The sequence below is a fragment of the Gymnodraco acuticeps genome, unplaced genomic scaffold (genome assembly GCF_902827175.1).
Source record: "Gymnodraco acuticeps unplaced genomic scaffold, fGymAcu1.1, whole genome shotgun sequence".
In the NCBI taxonomy this organism is placed as follows: domain Eukaryota; kingdom Metazoa; phylum Chordata; class Actinopteri; order Perciformes; family Bathydraconidae; genus Gymnodraco; species Gymnodraco acuticeps.
Genome location: NW_022991180.1, coordinates 1,160,909 through 1,180,885, shown reverse-complemented (window position 1 = coordinate 1,180,885; position 19,977 = coordinate 1,160,909). Strand labels below are relative to the sequence as shown.

General features: G+C 42.9%; 1 protein-coding gene across 2 annotated transcripts; it reads left to right on the top strand.

The window, feature by feature from the left end:
* Nucleotides 1-424: 424 nt before the first annotated feature.
* Nucleotides 425-13,414, top strand: tnfaip3 (tumor necrosis factor, alpha-induced protein 3). 2 transcript variants are annotated; one of them, XM_034237906.1, is made up of 9 exons: nt 425-680; nt 2,114-2,533; nt 6,321-6,511; nt 6,803-6,944; nt 7,288-7,458; nt 8,151-8,331; nt 8,711-9,714; nt 9,875-10,080; nt 10,559-13,414. In XM_034237906.1, exons 2-9 carry the CDS (start codon nt 2,221-2,223, stop codon nt 10,880-10,882), a joined length of 2,532 nt encoding a protein of 843 aa, XP_034093797.1. In that variant the 5' UTR covers nt 425-680; nt 2,114-2,220; the 3' UTR covers nt 10,883-13,414. The 2 variants fall into 2 exon arrangements, with proteins under 2 accessions (XP_034093797.1, XP_034093798.1); XM_034237907.1 differs by lacking the exons at nt 425-680; nt 6,321-6,511 and having other exon boundaries at nt 2,271-2,533.
* The last annotated feature ends 6,563 nt before the right edge of the window (nt 13,415-19,977 follow it).

Here is a 19,977-nt window from a genome sequence, read left to right as displayed (position 1 = left end):
AATCAGCCCACTGATTACCCAATGATGTTATCTTTCGTTTTCCTGACTCATTTGCTGAGGCTGGTCTCCTTGCAGGCCAATGTCTGTCTCCTCCTCACTGACCCTCCTTTGTGCACAGTGGGAGGGAAATGCTTTTCAGTATTGAGTCAGACAGAGCCCCCTCAAGCGGCAGCGAGGTGTAACTTCAGTGAATGTGTGTGTGTGTGTGTGTGTGTGTGTGTGTGTGTGTGTGTGTGTGTGTGTGTGTGTGTGTGTGTGGTGTGTGGTGTGTGTGTGTTGTGGGTGGGTGTGTGTAAAGAGAGAGGACGAGAGAGAGAGAGAGAGAGAGAGATGCATGAGCGAGAGCGAGAGAGAGAGAAGAGAGAGAGTAGAGAGAGAGAGCGAGAGAGCGAAGAGAGCGAGAGGCGAGCAGAGAAGATACCATGGGTGGACGGAAAGTCCCCGTGTGGAAATCCCCTTGACTTGGGCATTTTCCTTTTAAAAAAAAAAAAAAAAGCTATCATTAGCGGACGTGTGTACTCTTTTGAAAGGCTTCATGAGCTGCTCCTTAATAGCCAAGATACCGACTAGAAGAGAAGTTGAATGGCGCCGAGGACGCTGCGGTGAGGCTGAGTGAAGTGGCTCAGAGAGAGGACTAGCATCCGGGAGGGCTTTGTTATTACCCCCGACATATTACTCAGGTAAGACACCCGTCCTCCCTGCTTGTGCAACCACATTTCCTACCAAAGAGTGTTATGACTTAGTGGCTACATCACGTTGGGGCCTTGAGTTATGTATGATCGTGTTTCTGGGGGACATGGAGGAAAAAGCCTGTTCACGACAGTGCTTTGACAGCCATTGTTTACAAAGACGTCACCCTCCAGAGCATTTTAAACAGCCAACATGTAGCGTTGTTGGTTCCCCACTGTGTTAATACCCGCCCTGTGAGACTCGTTTCAGGGTTACATTGTTTCAGAGGTAGTTGTCATTGGAATTACGTAAGCCTTTAACGTCCGCAAAGTCTCCTGTTATTGTGTAGCCAGGCTTTCTTAACCCGCAGCGTCCACCTCTGTTTGAGCTTTCCAGCGGTGCCAACACACCAAACAGGGATTAATGGCTCATGCAAAACGCTCACTGACAACCTGTGTGTTGTCTGGTCCCTTCATGTGACTGACTAGCCTTTTACTTTAGCATGGCCTAGTCTGTTGTTGCACCTGCTGCTGCTGCTGCTGTTTTGGGTAATTAAGGCACTGAGGCCACTAGAGAAGCCCTCAGGTGTTTAACTTAAACTTTTTTTCTAAAATGTTCATATATGAGGAAGTTAAAAAGTCAGCAACACAACTCAGAGACCTACTTGCTGACCATCACTTTCTACTTCCTGTGAACTGAGAATGTGCTGAGATGCTGTTCATTTTGGGTGAATTAGACTCTAAAACCTCAACAGAGGTACATAAGACACTCCTTTACAATACTTCTACTGTCAGGTTGTACTTTAATACAATCTATGAACAAACCAAAATACAGCATGAAGTTCTGAAACTAAGCATCAAGTTTTTGGCCATATACTTTACTTTATGTATCCTTCAGACTGACTTTATTCACAAACGAAGCAGTTTCTTGCATTAAACAGTGAGGTATTAAAAGTTTTACATACGTTGTTTGATTGAGAAAGTATCGGAAACTTTGGCATCATAATGACGCATTCATATATTAAACATTTTCTAACAATTTCTTGATGCAGGCTGGCAGTTTTGTCCTCTAGAGAAAGGTGTTGCGAGGGAGGAGGCCTCGGGGCAGTCAGTCAGTGTGACCTTCTTCACAGCCTGTGACGCCCTGGGTGGCCTTCTGTTAAAGTCTGGAAAACACCAGTTTATTGTTTGAAGGCTTTGAACTCAGTGGGACTCTGCCGCACTGTTTGGGAAATACTCAAAAAGGGAGAACAAGGAAAAGTAAAAGAACAAACAAGATTACAAAGTGCTCTTTATTCCATTTGGCTAACCAGAATTCAACAGTAAGATGATCCTGTGGTGGTTTCCCGAACAAACTGCAAATTAGGTTGTGCCTTAAGTTGCAATTAATAAGGAAGGGGAATCTCCTGTGTAAATCACCATCCTCTCCTCTTCTCTCATTCCAGTTTCCACGTTGTTCGGTCAGCGGTGGTTGGTGCCTCCTCCTCCTCTCCTTTCCTCCTCCTCGTTCCTCTTCCTCCCCTCCATCCATCCACCTGGCCACTCATCCGCCATGTCGCAGGGTCAGAACTTCCTCCCCAAATTCCTGTTTGTCTCCAACTTGCTGAAGGCGGTGAAGATCCGTCAGCAAGTGCCCAACGACGTGGTGAAGCCGGCGGCTGCCAACAGCGGGGGCCTGATGCACCACCTGCGGGGCATGCACCGTTACACACTGGAGATGATCGCCATGAACCACTTCCCGCAGGCCTTCATGGAGGTGGTGCAGGCCGCCATCTTGGACCGGGCCATGCAGGCCTCTCTGGAGCAGGAGAAGAAGCTCAACTGGTGTCGGGAGGTGAAAAAGATGGTGCCTTTACGTACCAATGGTAAGAAACAGCGTCCAGTAAACCAGGTTTCTATAATGGAAGCTTTGTGGTTTAGTTGTTGTGAATTTCTGGACTTTTTATGAGAGCATACTGTGGGAGTGTGATGTTCTTGCGACATTCAATACAAAGTACATCAACAGGAACAATTCGATAAATAGTCACAGTGCTGATGCCAAACTTTTGTCATTTTTTGTCTCAAGGCAAGGCAAGTTTATTTATATAGCACCTTTTAAAACAATTAATAACATAAACATAAAACAAGCAATATAGAATAACACAGGTATAAAATACATAATTACAAGTTACAGTGCAGTGCAGTGTGAGATATGAATAGTTAAATTAAAAGCAGCGCAAAAAGAAGAGTCTTCAGCCTGGATTTAAAAACAGTAAGAGTTGCAGCGGACCTGCAGGTTTCTGGGAGTTTGTTCCAGATATTTAGAGCATAATAACTGAACGCTGCTTCTCCATGTTTAGTTCTGACTTTAAAATCATTGCTGAGGCCGGAGGATGTGTTTTGCTTTTGTTTCATTTTCTATAACAGAGGCGTATTTGACTTGTAAATTCTGGGACGTCATTACTCACAAGCTGGGTTACTGTAAATGACAACAATGGAGGTACACAGGTTTCACACACACTCATTTAGCAGCCCCCTTGGTTTTTACTGTGCTTTCTGAATTCAGCCCATCGCTAAGTCATGTTTTCTATTACGCGGATGTCGTAACACGGGAACATCCCAGGGTCGGTAAACACTCAGACCCGGCCTGAGTACTTCTGAACTCTGTGCTGGGAAATTCTCTGGCGTCACTCGCAGGACTGTTATTTACTGTCGATGATGTTTCAGACCCCACTATTTCCACAGTTTTTCATGTATAACCTTACGAGTATGTCCACTCTTTTTCTGTGTAGTTGTGTTTGTAAGGTGTGTACATGCCCGTGGGTTTTTAAAACATTTTGAATACTTTTAACAAGTCCTCCTTCTGCCTGACTGATCTAGGTTTGTGTTGCTGTCTTTCTGACTGTCAGTTGTGTCACAGCTTACCTGGCCTTGTTAAATCAAATTCATGTCACCATTTCTATATCAAAATTGAGTTACCTTTAACACATCTGGTGTTTACGTTAGATTCTATTTTTAGATGAGAGGAAAAACATTCTTTTGAAGGGAAACAACAGCTACTGCATTCACAACAGAAGGAGGAAGTGGAAATCAAGCTGGGTTACAAGTTGGTCTTTAGTGTTTCCAGAGGAAATGGGGTGCAAATATCACCCAGCATTGAGAAATTCATCTTTTATCTTAGCTCAGATATTCCTACAGTTACTGGATGGATGAGGAACTTTCTGGACTGTCTGGTTTCGTGCTTGTTTTTTGTGAGGGTCCCTGTTGATTATGAAGTTATTTATGACTAAAAGAGTTACTGTAAAGCAACACATGGTTCCTCTTCAGAAAGACCCCTGACTTATTACTTCTGCTGCCGGTAACCTGGACGGAAATTCCTGGCTTGTGAGATGATGTCATAAAGATGAGACCGAATAAGAGTCAGAGCGTCTAACTCTGAAGGACCCAGATGTGACTTTGAGCAGAGGACGGGTGCGCACACACACACACACACACACACACACACACACACACACACACACACACACACACACACACACACACACACACACACACACACACAGAGGACTGACTGACTGCTGCTGAGTCACTGAAGAGAGACAGAGAGCAGAGAAAACTCAGTCAGAGCAGGTCATATTAATCAAGCTTCTCAGCGTCATAACACTGTTATAAGATCATGTCGCCTGGGAGATACATTTCCCCCGTTAGCCAACAATCTTTTCCCAGGACATCGTCTACGCAAATTTACAAAAGATTAAAACTAGATTCAATCTTCCAAATTCATTCCACGGATTGAGAATATAACTGACCATTATGAAAGAAAGACAGCCTCATAACACGCACATTTCCTGGCCGTTAAAAATAACATGGTCATATCCGTTTTCCTGTTTTATAACTCTTTTTGGGCAGTGAAGAAATTGAAATGAATTGCATCCTGAATGTCTCCGAAGCATCTGTCAGGGTTTTTCCCAAACAGCATCCCATGTCTGTCATGTGTCTGCAACAGACAGGATTTGTTCAGCTACAATATACTGACTACATAACGTAATAGAGGACACACACACTTCCACTGTGCTCTGCCTTATAAGTACAGATTTATCTTCTTTATGTAATATGTAGCAAAATTAGTCCTGGCCAGAACCCGTTTAGTTGGATCAGTCTCACTAAACAAAGAGTGAGATAGTTGATGATGTGTGGCACAGCATTGCTAACCTGTGGTGAGTGTCACCTGTATGGCAAACAGATGAGGATTAACTCTGTTCCTGCAATGGTGTGTTTTCAGGAAGTGACCCACCTTGTCACAGAGGAAGTGACTATATTTAGACTGATGGGACCGTCTTTCATCTTTCAGCTCAATTCAGGGTCAAACGTCTGTGTGTTTTGTGCACGTTAAGGCCTTTGTGTGCATACTCTTGTACGCACCTAAGTGACTTTTTATTTTGAGGATGGTGCTGTTTCCTCACCAGAGAGCTGTGCATTTTCTTTTTCTGTTTAAGAGTGATGCGAGAACACAGAAATGCAACAACATCGAGAAATAGAGGCGGGTGTTCTTTTCTCAGTATAGTAGATACAGTGCAGGGGGATGTTCCTTGGTTGGAATGGAAACAACTTTATCTTGCATAACAGTCATCTCGCACCACAGATAACAATATTTTGAGAAATATAAACACAGTATTCGTGACACAGGTTTAGTAAATATGTTGCATTGTGATGGATTGAGAGATAACCTGTTCATAAGTCAGATTTGTTATGGTGTGTGTGCTTCAGGTGAGCATGACATACTGCCAGGTAAACATTACTGAGCAGATCATAAAGATAGACAGAATACACGTTAAGGTTCATTTGTATGCGTTTGTGCATGTGAGAGACATGTTATCTAGGTGCTCATTAATCACAGCCTTCATCAGGTGTTGATAGCAGTAGTTTAAAAGATAGCATTCCTCCCTGTCCAAGCCACTCCCCTGTGGAAAGTCCAGGACCAGCTGAGTAGCATTGATGAGTCGGGATCATAGGAGGGGAACACACACACCCAGGCAGAAGTTAGCGCAGGGAAATTCCTGTGTTTAGGATGGCAACAGGGTTTTTCAGAGCTACACAACACAGGCTCTCCTGTTTCACAATGTGAAAAAGACCCAGTGCTGCCATAGGAGACTAAATACAATTCCAGGGTTTATAGTAGCTCTCTCACACTCACACACACACACGCACACGCACACACACACACACACACACACACACACATAAAGTGAGATTGAGAAATGTTGAATCTTTCCTGACGGTTAGCAGAATACAGAGCAAGCCGTTTTCTTTTAGGTGAACCGAGAAGACAAATATTTGGAGATTTTCAGACATGCATTTCAGGTCAATAATGGCCCATTTTTCTCTGTTCAGCTTTGTCTGCAGTGTGTGCATACTTTAAGACATGTGAGCTTCATATAATAGTCTAGGCATCAGATAGTGCGACAACTGACCCGACGGCCTGGAAATCCCCAGACTTTTGTTACGCCTGTGTGTGCGTGTGTGTGTGTGCACACTGAAATTGTCTGTTGATAATACTCTGTACACGCCACATTTGCACGTACGAGTGCCCTGCAAAACGCTTGTGTACAAAATCCTCCGCCCTCAGTTCTAATAAAGTATGTTTCTCCTGCTTTCCTCTGTGTGTGCGAACAGGAGACGGGAACTGTTTGCTTCACGCGACCTCTCAGTACATGCTCGGCGTTCAGGACACAGACCTGGTGCTTCGGAAAGCCCTCCATGGTGTTTTGAAAGAAACAGACACTGGTGTCTTTAGAGCACGGTTCCAGGCAGAGCTGCTCCAGTCCCAGGAGTTCACCCAGACCGGACTCCGATACACCACCATGGTATGGAGATTAGCTGGCAAAAGTAGTTTCCTCTACTTTGCATTAAGATCATTGCTATACCTAATTTGGTTGTGAGACTAGAACATTTGCACTCCTTATCTCTGTCTTTGCCTCCTTGCATGCCACCTGCAATATATACTGTATATCTAGACAGAACATGCATAATATGTTATCTGTTTGTGAAGTTGTTGTATAAAGAATATGAGCATGCATCTCCTTATTTTCCTACACATGAATGAGTTTGTGTGCACAAGTTTAATATCCTGTCTCTTTGTGTGTTTGCTGTCACAGAACTGGGAGGACGAATGGGAGAAGATTGTGAAGATGGCGTCTCCGATTTCCAGTAGCAATGGCCTCCAGTTTGACTCTCTGGAGGACATTCACATCTTTGTCCTCTCCAACATCCTCCGCAGACCCATCATCGTCATCGCAGGTACTCACTTTGTTTCATCACCTTAAAGTATCTTTATTGCAACCTGTCAGCCATGAAATGTTTTTTTTTCAAACGGGTCTTAAAAAAAGTTTCCCCATGCTTCCAGATTTTGATGACAGTTGATTTCACTGTATCCCCTCCCATCTATTTAGCTTTGTATTGTCTTCGTTACTATTGCAATGCATTTTAATTCAACCTTTAAGAATAAGCACTGTTAATAATGGACAAGGTTTACTGACATAATTCATCAAAATCACTGAGAAACATGCAAGTTAACTTTTTCTTTGGCTGATTCTCTTTTGAAATAAGTACTATCCCTAAAATCACTGTTTTCTTTTTACAGACCAGGTGGTTAGAAGTATGAAATCTGGTTCCTCCATCTCTCCTCTGAATGTGGGGGGGATTTATCTTCCGCTACACTGGCCCCCCGCAGAGTGCTACAAATACCCAATAGTGCTCGGCTACGACTCCCAGCACTTCGCCCCCCTCATCACCATCAAAGACAGCGGTCCAGGTATGAAACACCAATAAACTAATACATATTTAATATATTTAATAAGTATGTATTCATTTAATTTTGTTTAATAAATATGACTTTGTAACATGTTAAAGTCATACATTTAAAGTATTTAAACCCCATTCATTCAGTAAAAATACAATTATACAAAAAAAGGAAATATATATAATTTAATATAGGCCTAGTAAAAGTATCCAACATCTCAGTTAGGTCAAGTTAAATAGTATTTGCATCAAAACAAAGATAACAAAATAAAAGTAATGAATATGCAGGGTGTCCCATTTTAAAATGAAATCTTATAACTGGATAGATTATAATTAGTGATGCATTAATGTGTTCATTTCTTTAATGTTGCAGCTGCAAGGTTAGGGTATTTTTGAATGAATGTATATACTGCCAGGACCTTAATATATTATACAATATATCATACCTATTCTTCTGTAGACTTTGTACTGAAACTGCAAAATATAATTAGATCGCAAATTGTAGCTGATGAGATGTATTTAGTAGCATCAAGTAGATATGTTCTACTATACTAAGTACAAGAACCTCAAAGTGTGCTACTTGTGTTTGTTACCTGGGTTGGGAGGGCTACTTTAAACATGTATTAGGTGTTAAGAGCTGACACGAGAAAGAGGCATGATATGTTTTATTTCTATGTGAATAACGTGCTGGTGTGAATTTCCCAGAAATCCGAGCGGTACCTCTAATCAACCCGGGCCGAGGGGGCTTTGAGGAGCTGACGGTTCACTTCCTGGTGGAGAAAGAGCAGCAACAGAAAGAGAGGCTCCTCAAAGAGTACCTGCTCCTGATAGAGATCCCCGTCATCAGCTTAGTCCACGATGCCACACGGATCATCAACGCTGCACGGTACTTTCAGTTCTTTAACTCAAAATGAAAGAGAAAGAGAGTGAAAGATGGCTAACACCCAGTTAGGGCCTCAAAGGTTAAATGCAGTCTCAAAACAGAAAATAAAAACACAACTTTAAAGTCAAATGTATACATAAGGAAAGTGGAAAATATATATCTGTAAACTGTCTGTGAAATATACACTATAAAGGGCAACATATAGATATATGATGTTATTAACATGGAGTGTGCCAAAACTAGCATATTAAGGGGTTAGGGTTAGGACAAATTATTATTTTGTTATTGTAAAATGGTCCAGTTAGCAAAGCAGCATAAGAAAACTATATAGCAAAATCCCCAAAAGTGCATTTAAAAACACACTTTATGTTTCTGTTGAAAGGCTGGATGAGGGAAACCTCCCGGAGGACATGAACCTGATGGAGGACTACCTGCAGCTCGTCAACCACGAGTACCAGTGCTGGCAGGAGGACAAGGAGCAGGCGTGGGCCGCCCAGCCTCAGCGCCCCCCCCCCTTCTCCGTCTCCCAGCTCTCCCTCATCGAGATCCGATGTGCCACGCCACGATGCACCTTCTACGTCTCCGTGGACACGCAACCTCACTGCCACGAGTGCTTTGAGAAGCGACAGGCCACAACGGGCGGAGGCATGAGGATCGAAGGGGTGGTGCAGTCCAAGGGAGGGGGGGGGCAAGCTGGGGTGTTGGTGATCGGGTGTTCAGAGGCCGAGGTGAGCTCGAGAGGAGCCCGAAGCAGCAGCCCCCCATCCTCCACGTCTGGGAGAGGGGTGGTAGTGGTTTCCAGCCCCCGCTCAGCCCCCCCCACCGCCCCCAGCCTCAGCCTGTACAGCGAAACTCACGCCATGAAGTGCAAGACCCCCGGCTGCCTCTTCACCCTCAGCGTGGAGCACGATGGACTCTGCGAGCGCTGCTTCAACTCCAGGCAGAATCACGGAGCCCCTGGAGCTGGAACGGCTGCTCCAGTTCACCCAGGCACCAACGGGGGGCCCACAGTCCCCCACCCGACCCCGAGCTCCGGCTGGACCCAGTGGGGGGGCCGAGAGACAGAGACAGAGCGTTGCAGCATGTGCAGACAGGAGGCGTTCAGGATATTCAATGGCCTGTGTCCACCCTGCATGCAGAGACAGCAGCCTCCAGAGATGGGGGAGCCGCAGCAGAACAACCCCAGGACTGAGGCCTCGTCTTCAGCTTGGACCCAGGCCAGGGACACTGAGCGGCCGGGCCCCACCCTCGCCCCAGGGGGGCACACCTCAGCCTGGCAAGCCCCCCTGGCCAGGCCTTGTAAAAGATCTGGATGCCAGTTCTTTGGGACTCAAGAGAAGCTGGGTTTCTGCACTATCTGCTACGTAGACTATCAGACCAACCACCGTAAGTCCTTAAAACTAACCTGGAAAACGTATCATGTTACAGAGTTTCAGACAAAAAACTATTCCTATCAAGGCCTTAATGTTAAACCATTACTACATTGTAGGTATTATCTGTACAAATCCTTTGGGACATTGCTTATGTTGGCCACTATCTGTTCCAGACCTGACCCCTCCCCCCGCCCCGGTGCAGAACCGCCACGGTGTGGAGGCGGGCTTCCAGAACGCGTCGCGGTGCCGCGGGCCCGGCTGTGGAGCAGTGGGCAAGGCGATGCTGGAGGGCTACTGCGACAAGTGCTACGTCAAAGAGCAAAGCACACGGCTCAACCAAGTGGCACACCGCACACCACACTCCCCTCCTCTGGTGCTGGTGGGTGTCTGTTAAACCTTTCTCTCTCCTTCTCCTCTTCTTAATTTTGTCCATTTGATGTTTGTCTATTATGTCTTATCTTTTTTATTTTGTAAATTTTAAATCAATCAGTCAAAGTTTATTTATATAGCCCAATATCGCACATTTTACAATTGTGTCACAGGGATGCAGAATATGAAATACGAATACGAAACCCCCTATCCTTAGACCCTCATATCGGACAAGTTAAAACTCCCAATTAAATCCCACGGTAGATGGGGGAAAAATCCCTCTCCCAGGACGGACAGATGTGCAATAGATGTCGTGTGTAAATTAAAAAGATTATACATTTACAACATAGATGGTGAAACTGCTAGAAAAAAACATGTCTATATAAACGAAGAAGATAAAGATGGGTCCAACTCTTGTAATATCCTGGTCCACAGTTGCTAATTGAACCTTTCTCCTCTTTCTCTTTGTTCACCTTCGCATTCTCCAGCGCGACCGAGCAGTCAAACCCAGATCTTCGCAGCAATCTCAGACCCAGAACCCGACTCAAACCCAAACCCAAACCCAAACCCAAACCCAGACTCAGACTCAGTGCCGGCGCAGTGGCTGCAGTAATGTGTCCCCGGGTTGCACAGACCTCTGCCCGGAGTGCCACACCCGAGGTCAGGGCCGAGAGGCGGGCAGGAGGGCGCAGGCGCCTAAAGAAAAGTCCAAGCAGCGGTGCCGGACGCAGGGCTGCGACCACTACGCCAACCAAGAGAAACAGGGCTACTGCAACGAGTGTGACCACTTCAAACAGATTTACCGGGGCTGAACACGTTCACACCCACAACGATGGTGACACATCGCTAGAGCCGCTGCCCCATGCCAGTCAATGCACCTCTGATACTAACTAACCAACTAACTAACTAGCTAGTGACCTACTAGTAACCTTATGGCCTGAAAATCTAACCCCCCATGTAGAATGTGAAGAAAGAGTGTGTGTACGTGGGGGGGGGTTGAGTGTGTGTGTGTGTTCGCAGTAGACATGGCCTCCAGAATACCTCTTTGTGCAATTATTATCATCTAACGTGCGCTGTGCACTTACACGGTGAGAGGTTTGGCTACATGTCAGAGCAACTGACTAAACTCTTGTGTTCAATATGTATTTAGAGGTACGTGGTGAAGCGTGCCGGACAAAATGATTGTATGTTGACATAACGAGAAGCATCTGACATTGCTTTCTAGACCACAGCCAAGGATTTATACCCCCCGTCTGTTTGTCTGTCTTCACCCATCTGTGTATCTGCCTGTCTGTCTAGCATTTGATCTGTAGAAAGAGGGATGCAATTAGTTTGGGATCAAAGCAACACATCTGTAGTAAGCAGAATTGATGTAAAGTGGGTCAAACCAACGCAATTAAAGCGCTTAAAACTAAATGCACCATTTTTTTAGCTTAGTTTTCCAAAAAACATGTATGTCCTCCCAAAAAAGACAAAGATTTGCCAAGCAAGGCTCCTGCAATCAATCAAGAAGTTATCAATGATTAATTTTCTTCCATTCGTCAGTGTATTTTAAGGCAAATTAACCTTAGTATTGTAAAGTTTTGACTTGCCTGGTATGGAAAGTGAGAACAGACCATGTGTCAAAACAGTGCGAGACAGACAGGGCAGGCCCCTGCTAGTTTTGGTGCTACATGTACAGAAATACAAGCCTCTCCATTGTAGCCAACATGCTGGCGGTGTCAGCGGACAGATGGCAGAGAAACACAGCAGAGACAGGACTCATTCTTTTTCTACTCCTTCCTCTTATTTCCTCTCTTATCCTCCAAAACAGATCTGTTGCCTTGGACGTTGTTTTCTTGTTTACTGACCACTGAAGCACCTAGAAATGCATACACACACCTACACATGCACACACCAATGTAGTAGCAGTCCTGTCACAAGGGGATTGCTGACTTTAACTGAGAAGACAATGATGGGCGAAGTTAGGATGATTATCCACCTTTCCATCACATACATGCAAACACAGCTCTGTGAGATTGTATGCACTCCACCCCAGCCTGAGGTGGTGTGTAGGTAAACAAACCCATAAAGAAATGCATTCCTCTGCTCCACCCTCACTGGATGTGCCAAGGCGACAATTTCATGACTTCAGAGAGCAATCCCATCGCCTGCTTCGGCTAATCTTGTTTATCTGAATGTGTTTTGTTCTGCTGCTACAACAGCACAGTATTGGGGCTGATCCTCGATAAGTTTTGCCTTTAAGTAGTGATTTCAAATGTTATGGACCAGAGGAGCCTGATCGGCGAGGCTGCATCAGTGCTCCCACCTATAAAATGCTTTTGTGAATATGTATCTTGGTCCGTATTGTAGGACCTTCCAACCCGATGCCTCATCTCATACACACACACACGCACACTCAACGCACTAATGTGTGCGTCTGGAATACTGACATTCCTGTTTTGTTTTTTTTACATTTGTTTGGGGATTTTTTTATGTATTTTGATATATTTGGTTTATTTTCGGCCAAAAAAAATACATGTGCCATCAATCGCCAAACAGTTGTTGTTACCTCCTTAAAAACGGCCAGCCTGTACCACTCGAAACTAACTAGTGCCGCAGATAGACATCTTTAACTTCATGTGATCACACTAGATCGAGCTATCTCATGTTGAAAATCCCCAAACTCTCATGAATATCTATTTTTATCAGAATACCAAGAACTGTTTATCTACAGAGATAACCTCAAGCGTATAAAAATGTATCAACCAAACTCGAATGTGATTTTAACTTGAACAGTTATTCCCCTTGTACTTCTGCTGAAACTCCACTGCTGTAGGAAGATGTCCATCTGTGGCTGTAGTTAGAAAGCTAAGACAAACAGGCTCTCGGTCTGCCTTTTCATTCAACTGTATCTAAAGCTGTCGGGCCAGCCCACCTGTTGACGGCCTAAACGTAGGTCTCTGTGTGCTTTAATCACCTCTAGACAAACCTTAATCAATTAAAGGCCAATTGGTGGTCGGCTCATCAGGACCCCTACCAAGGTTTGGGGCTCTGGCTGAGTTCGACTGGGAGAAGATCATATAAGTTGCACATGACTTGCACATTAGTAATGGTACTCCGACTCGCTGAGGGACATTCCAACAGTGGGAAGAGCCCGATCAGCCTGAAAGCAGAAGGTGTAACAAAACATGCAAACTGTGTGGAAGTTTCTTTGTGTGACCTTTCGACAATAGGGTATTGTATGAAAAAAAGCCTGGTTTTATTTGTTGAGTATTTATTCATATCAAGATATCTGTATTGTGTGATTCAATAATTATTTATATGTCGTCCTGAAATGAATTATTTTTATTAAGAAATCGGAACTCTGTCTCTGTGGTTATTGGTGTGTGTGTGTGTGTGTGGCCTAGCATTACTATACTTGTGGGGACCTACATCTGTTTACATAGTCACGTGTGGGGACTCGCCTCCCTTATGGGGACAAATTGGAGGTCCCCATGAGGGGAATCATTAATTTTAGGGTGAAGACTTGGTTAGGGTTAGGGTTAGGCTAAGGTTAAGGGTAAGGGTTAGGGTTAGGCATGTGTTGGTTATGGTTAAGGTTAGAATAAGTCTCCAGGAAATGCATGTAAGTCAATGTAATGTCCCCTGAAGTGATGTATACATGGTATGTGTGTGTGTCTGTCTTCACTATGCTTTGTATTATCCCATACTGTTTTCTTCTGAAAAGTACTTTCTCGCTAACAGCAGTAAATCCATATCCAGTGTAGGAAGCAGAGTTGGGTGCTGCAAAAAGTCATCAGATAACTGATCACAGATCTGGTTTAGATGTAGCACAGTTGCACCATTTCCCAATGCTAAACTAGGTTAGCTCATTTTCTTCCCCGCCTGCGTTATTCTTATTTATTTTGTCATTCTTACACATTTCCATAACAAAAGTTCAAATGATGAGCTTTTTCTTAGGTGCTTTTTGTTAACTTTTCAGTATTTTCCACGCTTATGTTCAGGGGTCATGTTTTAAAAAAATAAATAGGAACCCCCACCCACAGACAGTTCTCTCAGGAGGTGGTAGGGGGGGGAGTTTTTTTAGCGAGGGGTTAGGGAATTGTTAAAAGTTATATATGGTAGGGTCGAGGTGACATTTAGTAAGTGTGGGACTGAAGGAGTATGAATGCGTAGGCACTTTGTCGCCTACAGCCTCCACCACAGTCACATTGATAGGCTGATGCGGTTTCCTGGAAATACCCAAGCATGCAAACACTTGTGTAACTGCTCGTTTGCAGACAAGAGCTGTTCCACTTAACGTGCGAGTGCTTCACTCGTGTGGTGCAGTAAACCTTCCGATGCAGAGTCTATAAAAATAATAATGGAGAGCTAATATATGACTTACAAGATAGATACACATCTACAATTGTTGTTACCGTAGATCTGTGGTTGAATGATGCTGAGAGTTCACATGAACATGCAATCACAAAAAGTTCTGTACACAACTGTGTTCAACTGCAATGGATTATTAGATCTGACAGTAGCCTACTCCCCGCAGGTCTGAAACTACATTTTATTTGGTTGGAATAAGTCCTTTGGAAAAAAGCATTTAGCATTTTTTGGAACGCCTTTACTGCAGCATTATTGTTTGGAATAAAGTTTTTCTGTACACTGTCCGGGTTGCTGGGGTTTAGAGCTCTACACACATTTCCTTAATAAGAAGAAGTAGACGATGAAGCCTTTTACGACATTCAGTAACATTTGAAATCAAAGACTTGAGTTGGATGCAAAATGAAACCACTACTTTTAACACAGCCTCTATTGGCCCAACTCTGTATAACGACATACATTCTGCTTTCTCACAGTGCAGACGCTTTACTGCTTGCCTCTGCTTACATTTTTGATGATGAAGGCAGATATTCCCATTTTGTTTTTGTTCTCATTGTTGAGTTAATGCATGTTGAACAGTTAATAAAACCACCAAAAAAACACTATATGCAGTGAATATGAAGCTTTTAGAGAACAGCTTAAGAAGCAATGTTTAAAAAAGTGAAATTCACACACAATTGAACCAGCTGATTTCCAATCATAACTCTGTGCTTCAGAATCGTTCAGATGTCACAAAAACTGTGAATTAAATTGGAAAATGTGCAAAAGATTACAACACAATGTGTTTTTCAATGAATGAATCCACCAAAGTATGACTCACTGCCTCTTCTGTTGAAAACTGAAATGTCGCAAAAATCAAAAGTACATTTGGGAATAATTTGACAGGAAGATCTGTTGTTGTGCAATAAGAGGTTGTACCCATGGTAACCTTTGTCTGAACCTCTTCTATGTAGCAACAAACATAGTTTATGATACACTTTAATGCACTAAAAACACACACGGACGGACGCACACACACACACACCACACACTCAATCTAAAAGTCACTCTGAAACTCCCTGTGTGTCATTATTACCTGGAACTGCAGGCAACTTCCACATTGAGGTTACACTGGGTCAAGTGATTAATTACAGACCACTGTGACCTACATTTAAAGGTACTTTTTTACACCTCTTATTTAGCTCTTTTTTTATGTGTATACAAGCTATAACAGACTCTAAGTTGTATAAATCACACTTTAATATAGTTGCATGTAGTCGTAAACATATGTAGGACATTTTAAGTGTTTTATTAATGTAACTTTTAATATCCATAAATGGTGTTTAAACACTAACTGTTATAACATAACTGTACATTTATTTAAATGTTTCAACTTTTTATAGTATTTTTATCAAATATTATATATTGAATAACAAATACAGTGCTTGATAGGTAAGAACAACTGTATATAATAAATAGAATAAAGAAATGCTAACATATAAACATATTTTACTAATCTTCATAATGTAAATTGTTTTTTTTGTGGACAAACAGTTTTAGGTGCCTCACGGAGGAGATATGATACCTTATCGAACACTTTAAAATGCCTTTATATCTGCCTACAATTACATTACAGTGTGTTATCACCCATTTGTAGTTATACATAGGCCTACTGTGTATAAATACTGAATGGGTGGGTTCAAATAACGATAAACATTTATTTGAATGAAATAAAATGTCGACAATTTCATAACCAAACGGTCTATTTATGACTTGAAAGTCATTCTGATTAAACCCACAGTCATATAGTTGTTATCCTTGATGGATCAGCAGTCCATTCAATGTGGGCATGAGGGAGTGTTCAATGTTGACTCAGTGCCAACATGATAAGAGAAGTGAAAGTGACACGTGGCAAAGCCCCGCACATAATGTACCAGGACACCCGGTGATCTGTAACCATTCAGGACAACATTCTTTTGTTTGAGGTCTTCAAGCTGTTTTCCTCCTACAGTAACTACTTATATTTAATTAAAAGCTCTCTGGTTACGCATATTTATTTGCATCACATTCTCTGCTGCAGCAACAAATAAACACATTAGATGCATAGACTCAGTAAGGAAACAGTAAGATACTTTTGAACAAGGGGACAGAGAGACCCCACAATAAAAAGAAACACTTCACTGAGACACCATGATTCTTTAAGTTGTTTTAGGTTCTTTTTGTTATATTATATATTATTCTGAAATTGGTCAAGCTATATAATGAGTACTTTGCTTTTGGCACTTTAATTTGATGCTTTTTATAATGTAGGACTTAAAGGTGGGGTAGGTAATTTACTTCAGAAACACTTTTTGTTATATTCCATGGAATGCTCTTAACATCCCGATAGCAATGAATAAATTAAATGCTTTGACAATAAATATATACAAATATTTCATCTATGGAAGCCGTGGCGCTGTAAAAAGCAAGTCCAATTATCTGCCTCGGCCCGTGGCAGATATTTGGATGGCCTTCCATCTCGTGCACAAACTCATCTCGTGCCCTCATTGGTCATGTGCGCATGTGTGTTGGAGGAGGGGCACTGTAAGGAAGGAATTTTCAAATTATAGCTGACTCGAGCTGGTTTCTCCATTCTTACCTACCCTACCTTTAAGGCACGGACACACCAGGCTGATTATCGGCGTCGGTGGGCGTCAGGCCGACGATGATTGGTGTGTCTCGCACGGTCGGGTCTTTTCAGCCGGGCTGACGGCAAATAAATCACTCTGATTGGCTGTTCAGCTTAGCGAATCAGTGCATGAGAAGCGAAACGGAAGTGAGGGACCCAAACAAACTATTAAGAAGGCAAATCTGAGATTTAATTTAACTCCAGCTCTCGACACAGGTTCGGGAAAGCCCCATGAGCTTCTCGTTGTAGAGTGAAAATGGAACGCACACTCTATTTGTTGTTTGTTTATATCACGCAGTCTGTTCTTCTTCTCTCGGTTATCACGCAGTCTGTCTTCCAGTTGTTGCCTCTTTTGAATGACGAATACACACTAACGCCGCCTGCTGGTAAGGAGAGTTATTGCCACTCACGCATGCGCAGTTCGTACGTGCAACTTGGCTGTCCGCTGAAGTCTTTGCGGTGTGTCCCAGTGAGAAACATGGCCAAGACGCAGGAGACGTGAGGCGACGTTCCGTCGGGACGTGATCTTTGGTGTTCTTTTCTGTGTAAGAAGCTTTAGAGGCTTAACACACTGCCCGTTTATTCAGTGTATTAATGAGGTTGTTGGAGAGCAGCTCCACAGAGGTGTGTGTGATGGCCGGTGTTGTGCCGTAGAATAGATTGAAGGCTTGCCGTGGATTGAAGCCGTGTTCGCGGGGACGCAGGGCTGACGTCATTTCAATTTTTGGACGTTTCGTCTAGTTTGCTAAGCAGAAGAACGAAATAAATTATTGACTTTCTCTCTATTGACCGATATCTTTCCCATCAGATTAAAAAGCAAACGGCTGAATAAAAAAAGTGCATACATTTGTGTGGAAGCTCAATTTAAGGAAAATGTACAAATCTGTAAAATGTTTCGTATTGGAATAAACTTCAGTGTTTTTATGTTTTAATCCTACAGAATACATGGTGAACGGATAGGCCTACGATGTGTTTTGTCATTATAGTACTATTTTATAAAACATTCTCTGTTGTTTAAAGTGGACCTATCATGCTATATTGGAAACATATATTGTAAGGCCATACCTATACAAAACATGTTTGTGAAGTTTTTTGCTTAAAATACCAAACAGTTCACCCATTGTAGCCATGCCTCATACTGCTCATACCCCTCTTTTGCAGCCCTGTTAGAGAAACACAGATTTTGGGTCCTTAGCTTGAAAAAACAAAAAGAGGAGGCGGAGCTAATGCCTGATCAGAATTCTACCGGAGATAAAGTTAAATTCTGCTGTGATAAAATGCCATCCTGTTCTAAACCACATCAAAGATTATTTCTGAAACAGTATGGAGCTCAAATGCTTATTCTCTTGCGGGTTTATCACAAGGTGAGTTCCTTTTTTTATTTCCTGCTTTTTAAACACATGTGCTCTACAGTACAGGTTAGCTCTGAGTGTTAGCGAGGCTTGCTAATGTAAACAAAGACGAGATTACGTCCAAAACACGTCAGGCATTGTTTCTGATGGCAATTTTCTGTGGGTCCGCTGCCGATTTGACGTCAGATCGGCAGCAAATCTGTATCCGCTTGTTGTACCCCTGTTTTAAAAAGATTTGTGTACGGAGGAAAAGAGAGAGGGTTTTATTTTCTGACGCTGCGTGAGTTCCCCGACGCACCGGGGAGACATATTTATGTATAAAAGACATCACAAAGTGCATTTTGCATGATAGGTCCTGATACTTGATAACCACAAATACAAATACGTAATGCTTTTGTGTGCACAAACTACAGGTGAACAGCAAACACCAGTGTGATTTTGGTGGGAGAACGACCACCCTGGACAAAGTTATAGTGGTGGGGGTACCAAATCGGGCAGCACCAACGCCTGGTCTGCCACATGTGGAAGCCCCATTTTAGTTTCTCACCTGCTGAGCCCAGAATAAAAATGATTGGGTGTGCACAAACTAAAGGGGGACAGCAAACACCAGTGGGATTTTGGCTAAAGTACGACAATCTTGGACAAAGTTGTAGTGGGGGTTCCAAATCCGGCAGCACCAACACCTGGTCTGCCACATGTGGAAGCCCCTCTTTAGTGTCTCACCTGCTGGGTCCAGAGTAAAATGCTTTGGTGTGCACAAACTACAGGTGCACAGCAAACACAAGTCTGATTTTGGTGGGAGTACGACCACCCTGGAGCCTGGACACAGTTATAGTGGGGGTGCCAAACCAGGCAGCTGCACCACCTGCTCTGCTGAACATGGGCTGTAGAGAAACCGTGCAGACCTTCTCTATTGACACCAGGATTGATTAACCTTGTCGAAAAATAAAGAACTTTAACAGTGTGAGAGAGGCACAGATACAATAACAATAATACATTTTATTTGAGGGCACCTTTCAAAACATTCAGTGTCACCTTACAATACACAAATAAATAAAATACGAGTGGCATTACAATACAAAAATCTGCTGCATAAAAAACCTCAGAGGAAAATTACATTCTATGGAGCAATTCAAGTGAGTAAAGCCAGTTTGAACTAATTATTCGTCAGGCTTGATTTGAAATAACACAGTGTCTGACTATATCATATAGCCTACTATGTGATATCATAGTAATTTTTCATGTATTTTGTATTTGTGGTTATCAAGTAACAGACACTTAAACAACAGAGAATGTTTTATAAGATAGTATCCTACTATACTGACAAAACAATCCAACATTCCTTAAATTGAGCCTCCTCGCAATTATATGCAGATAATTTATTCAGCCGTTTGCTGTTTAATCTGATGGGAAAGATATCGGTCAATAGAGAGAAAGTAAATACTTTATTTCGTTCTTCCGCTTTGAAAACTAGACGAAACGTCCAATAATTGAAATGACGTCAGGCGTCAGCCCTGCGCCACCGCGAACACAGCTTCAATCCATGGCAAGCCTT

Coding starts and splice junctions, on each gene's coding strand:
- tnfaip3 (XM_034237906.1), top strand. CDS start 2,221: ATGTCGCAGGGTCAGAACTTCCTCCCCAAATTCCTGTTTGTCTCCAAC. Junction 6,512..6,802: donor GACTCCGATACACCACCATG/GTATGGAGATTA, acceptor TTGCTGTCACAG/AACTGGGAGGACGAATGGGA. Junction 7,459..8,150: donor CATCAAAGACAGCGGTCCAG/GTATGAAACACC, acceptor TGAATTTCCCAG/AAATCCGAGCGGTACCTCTA.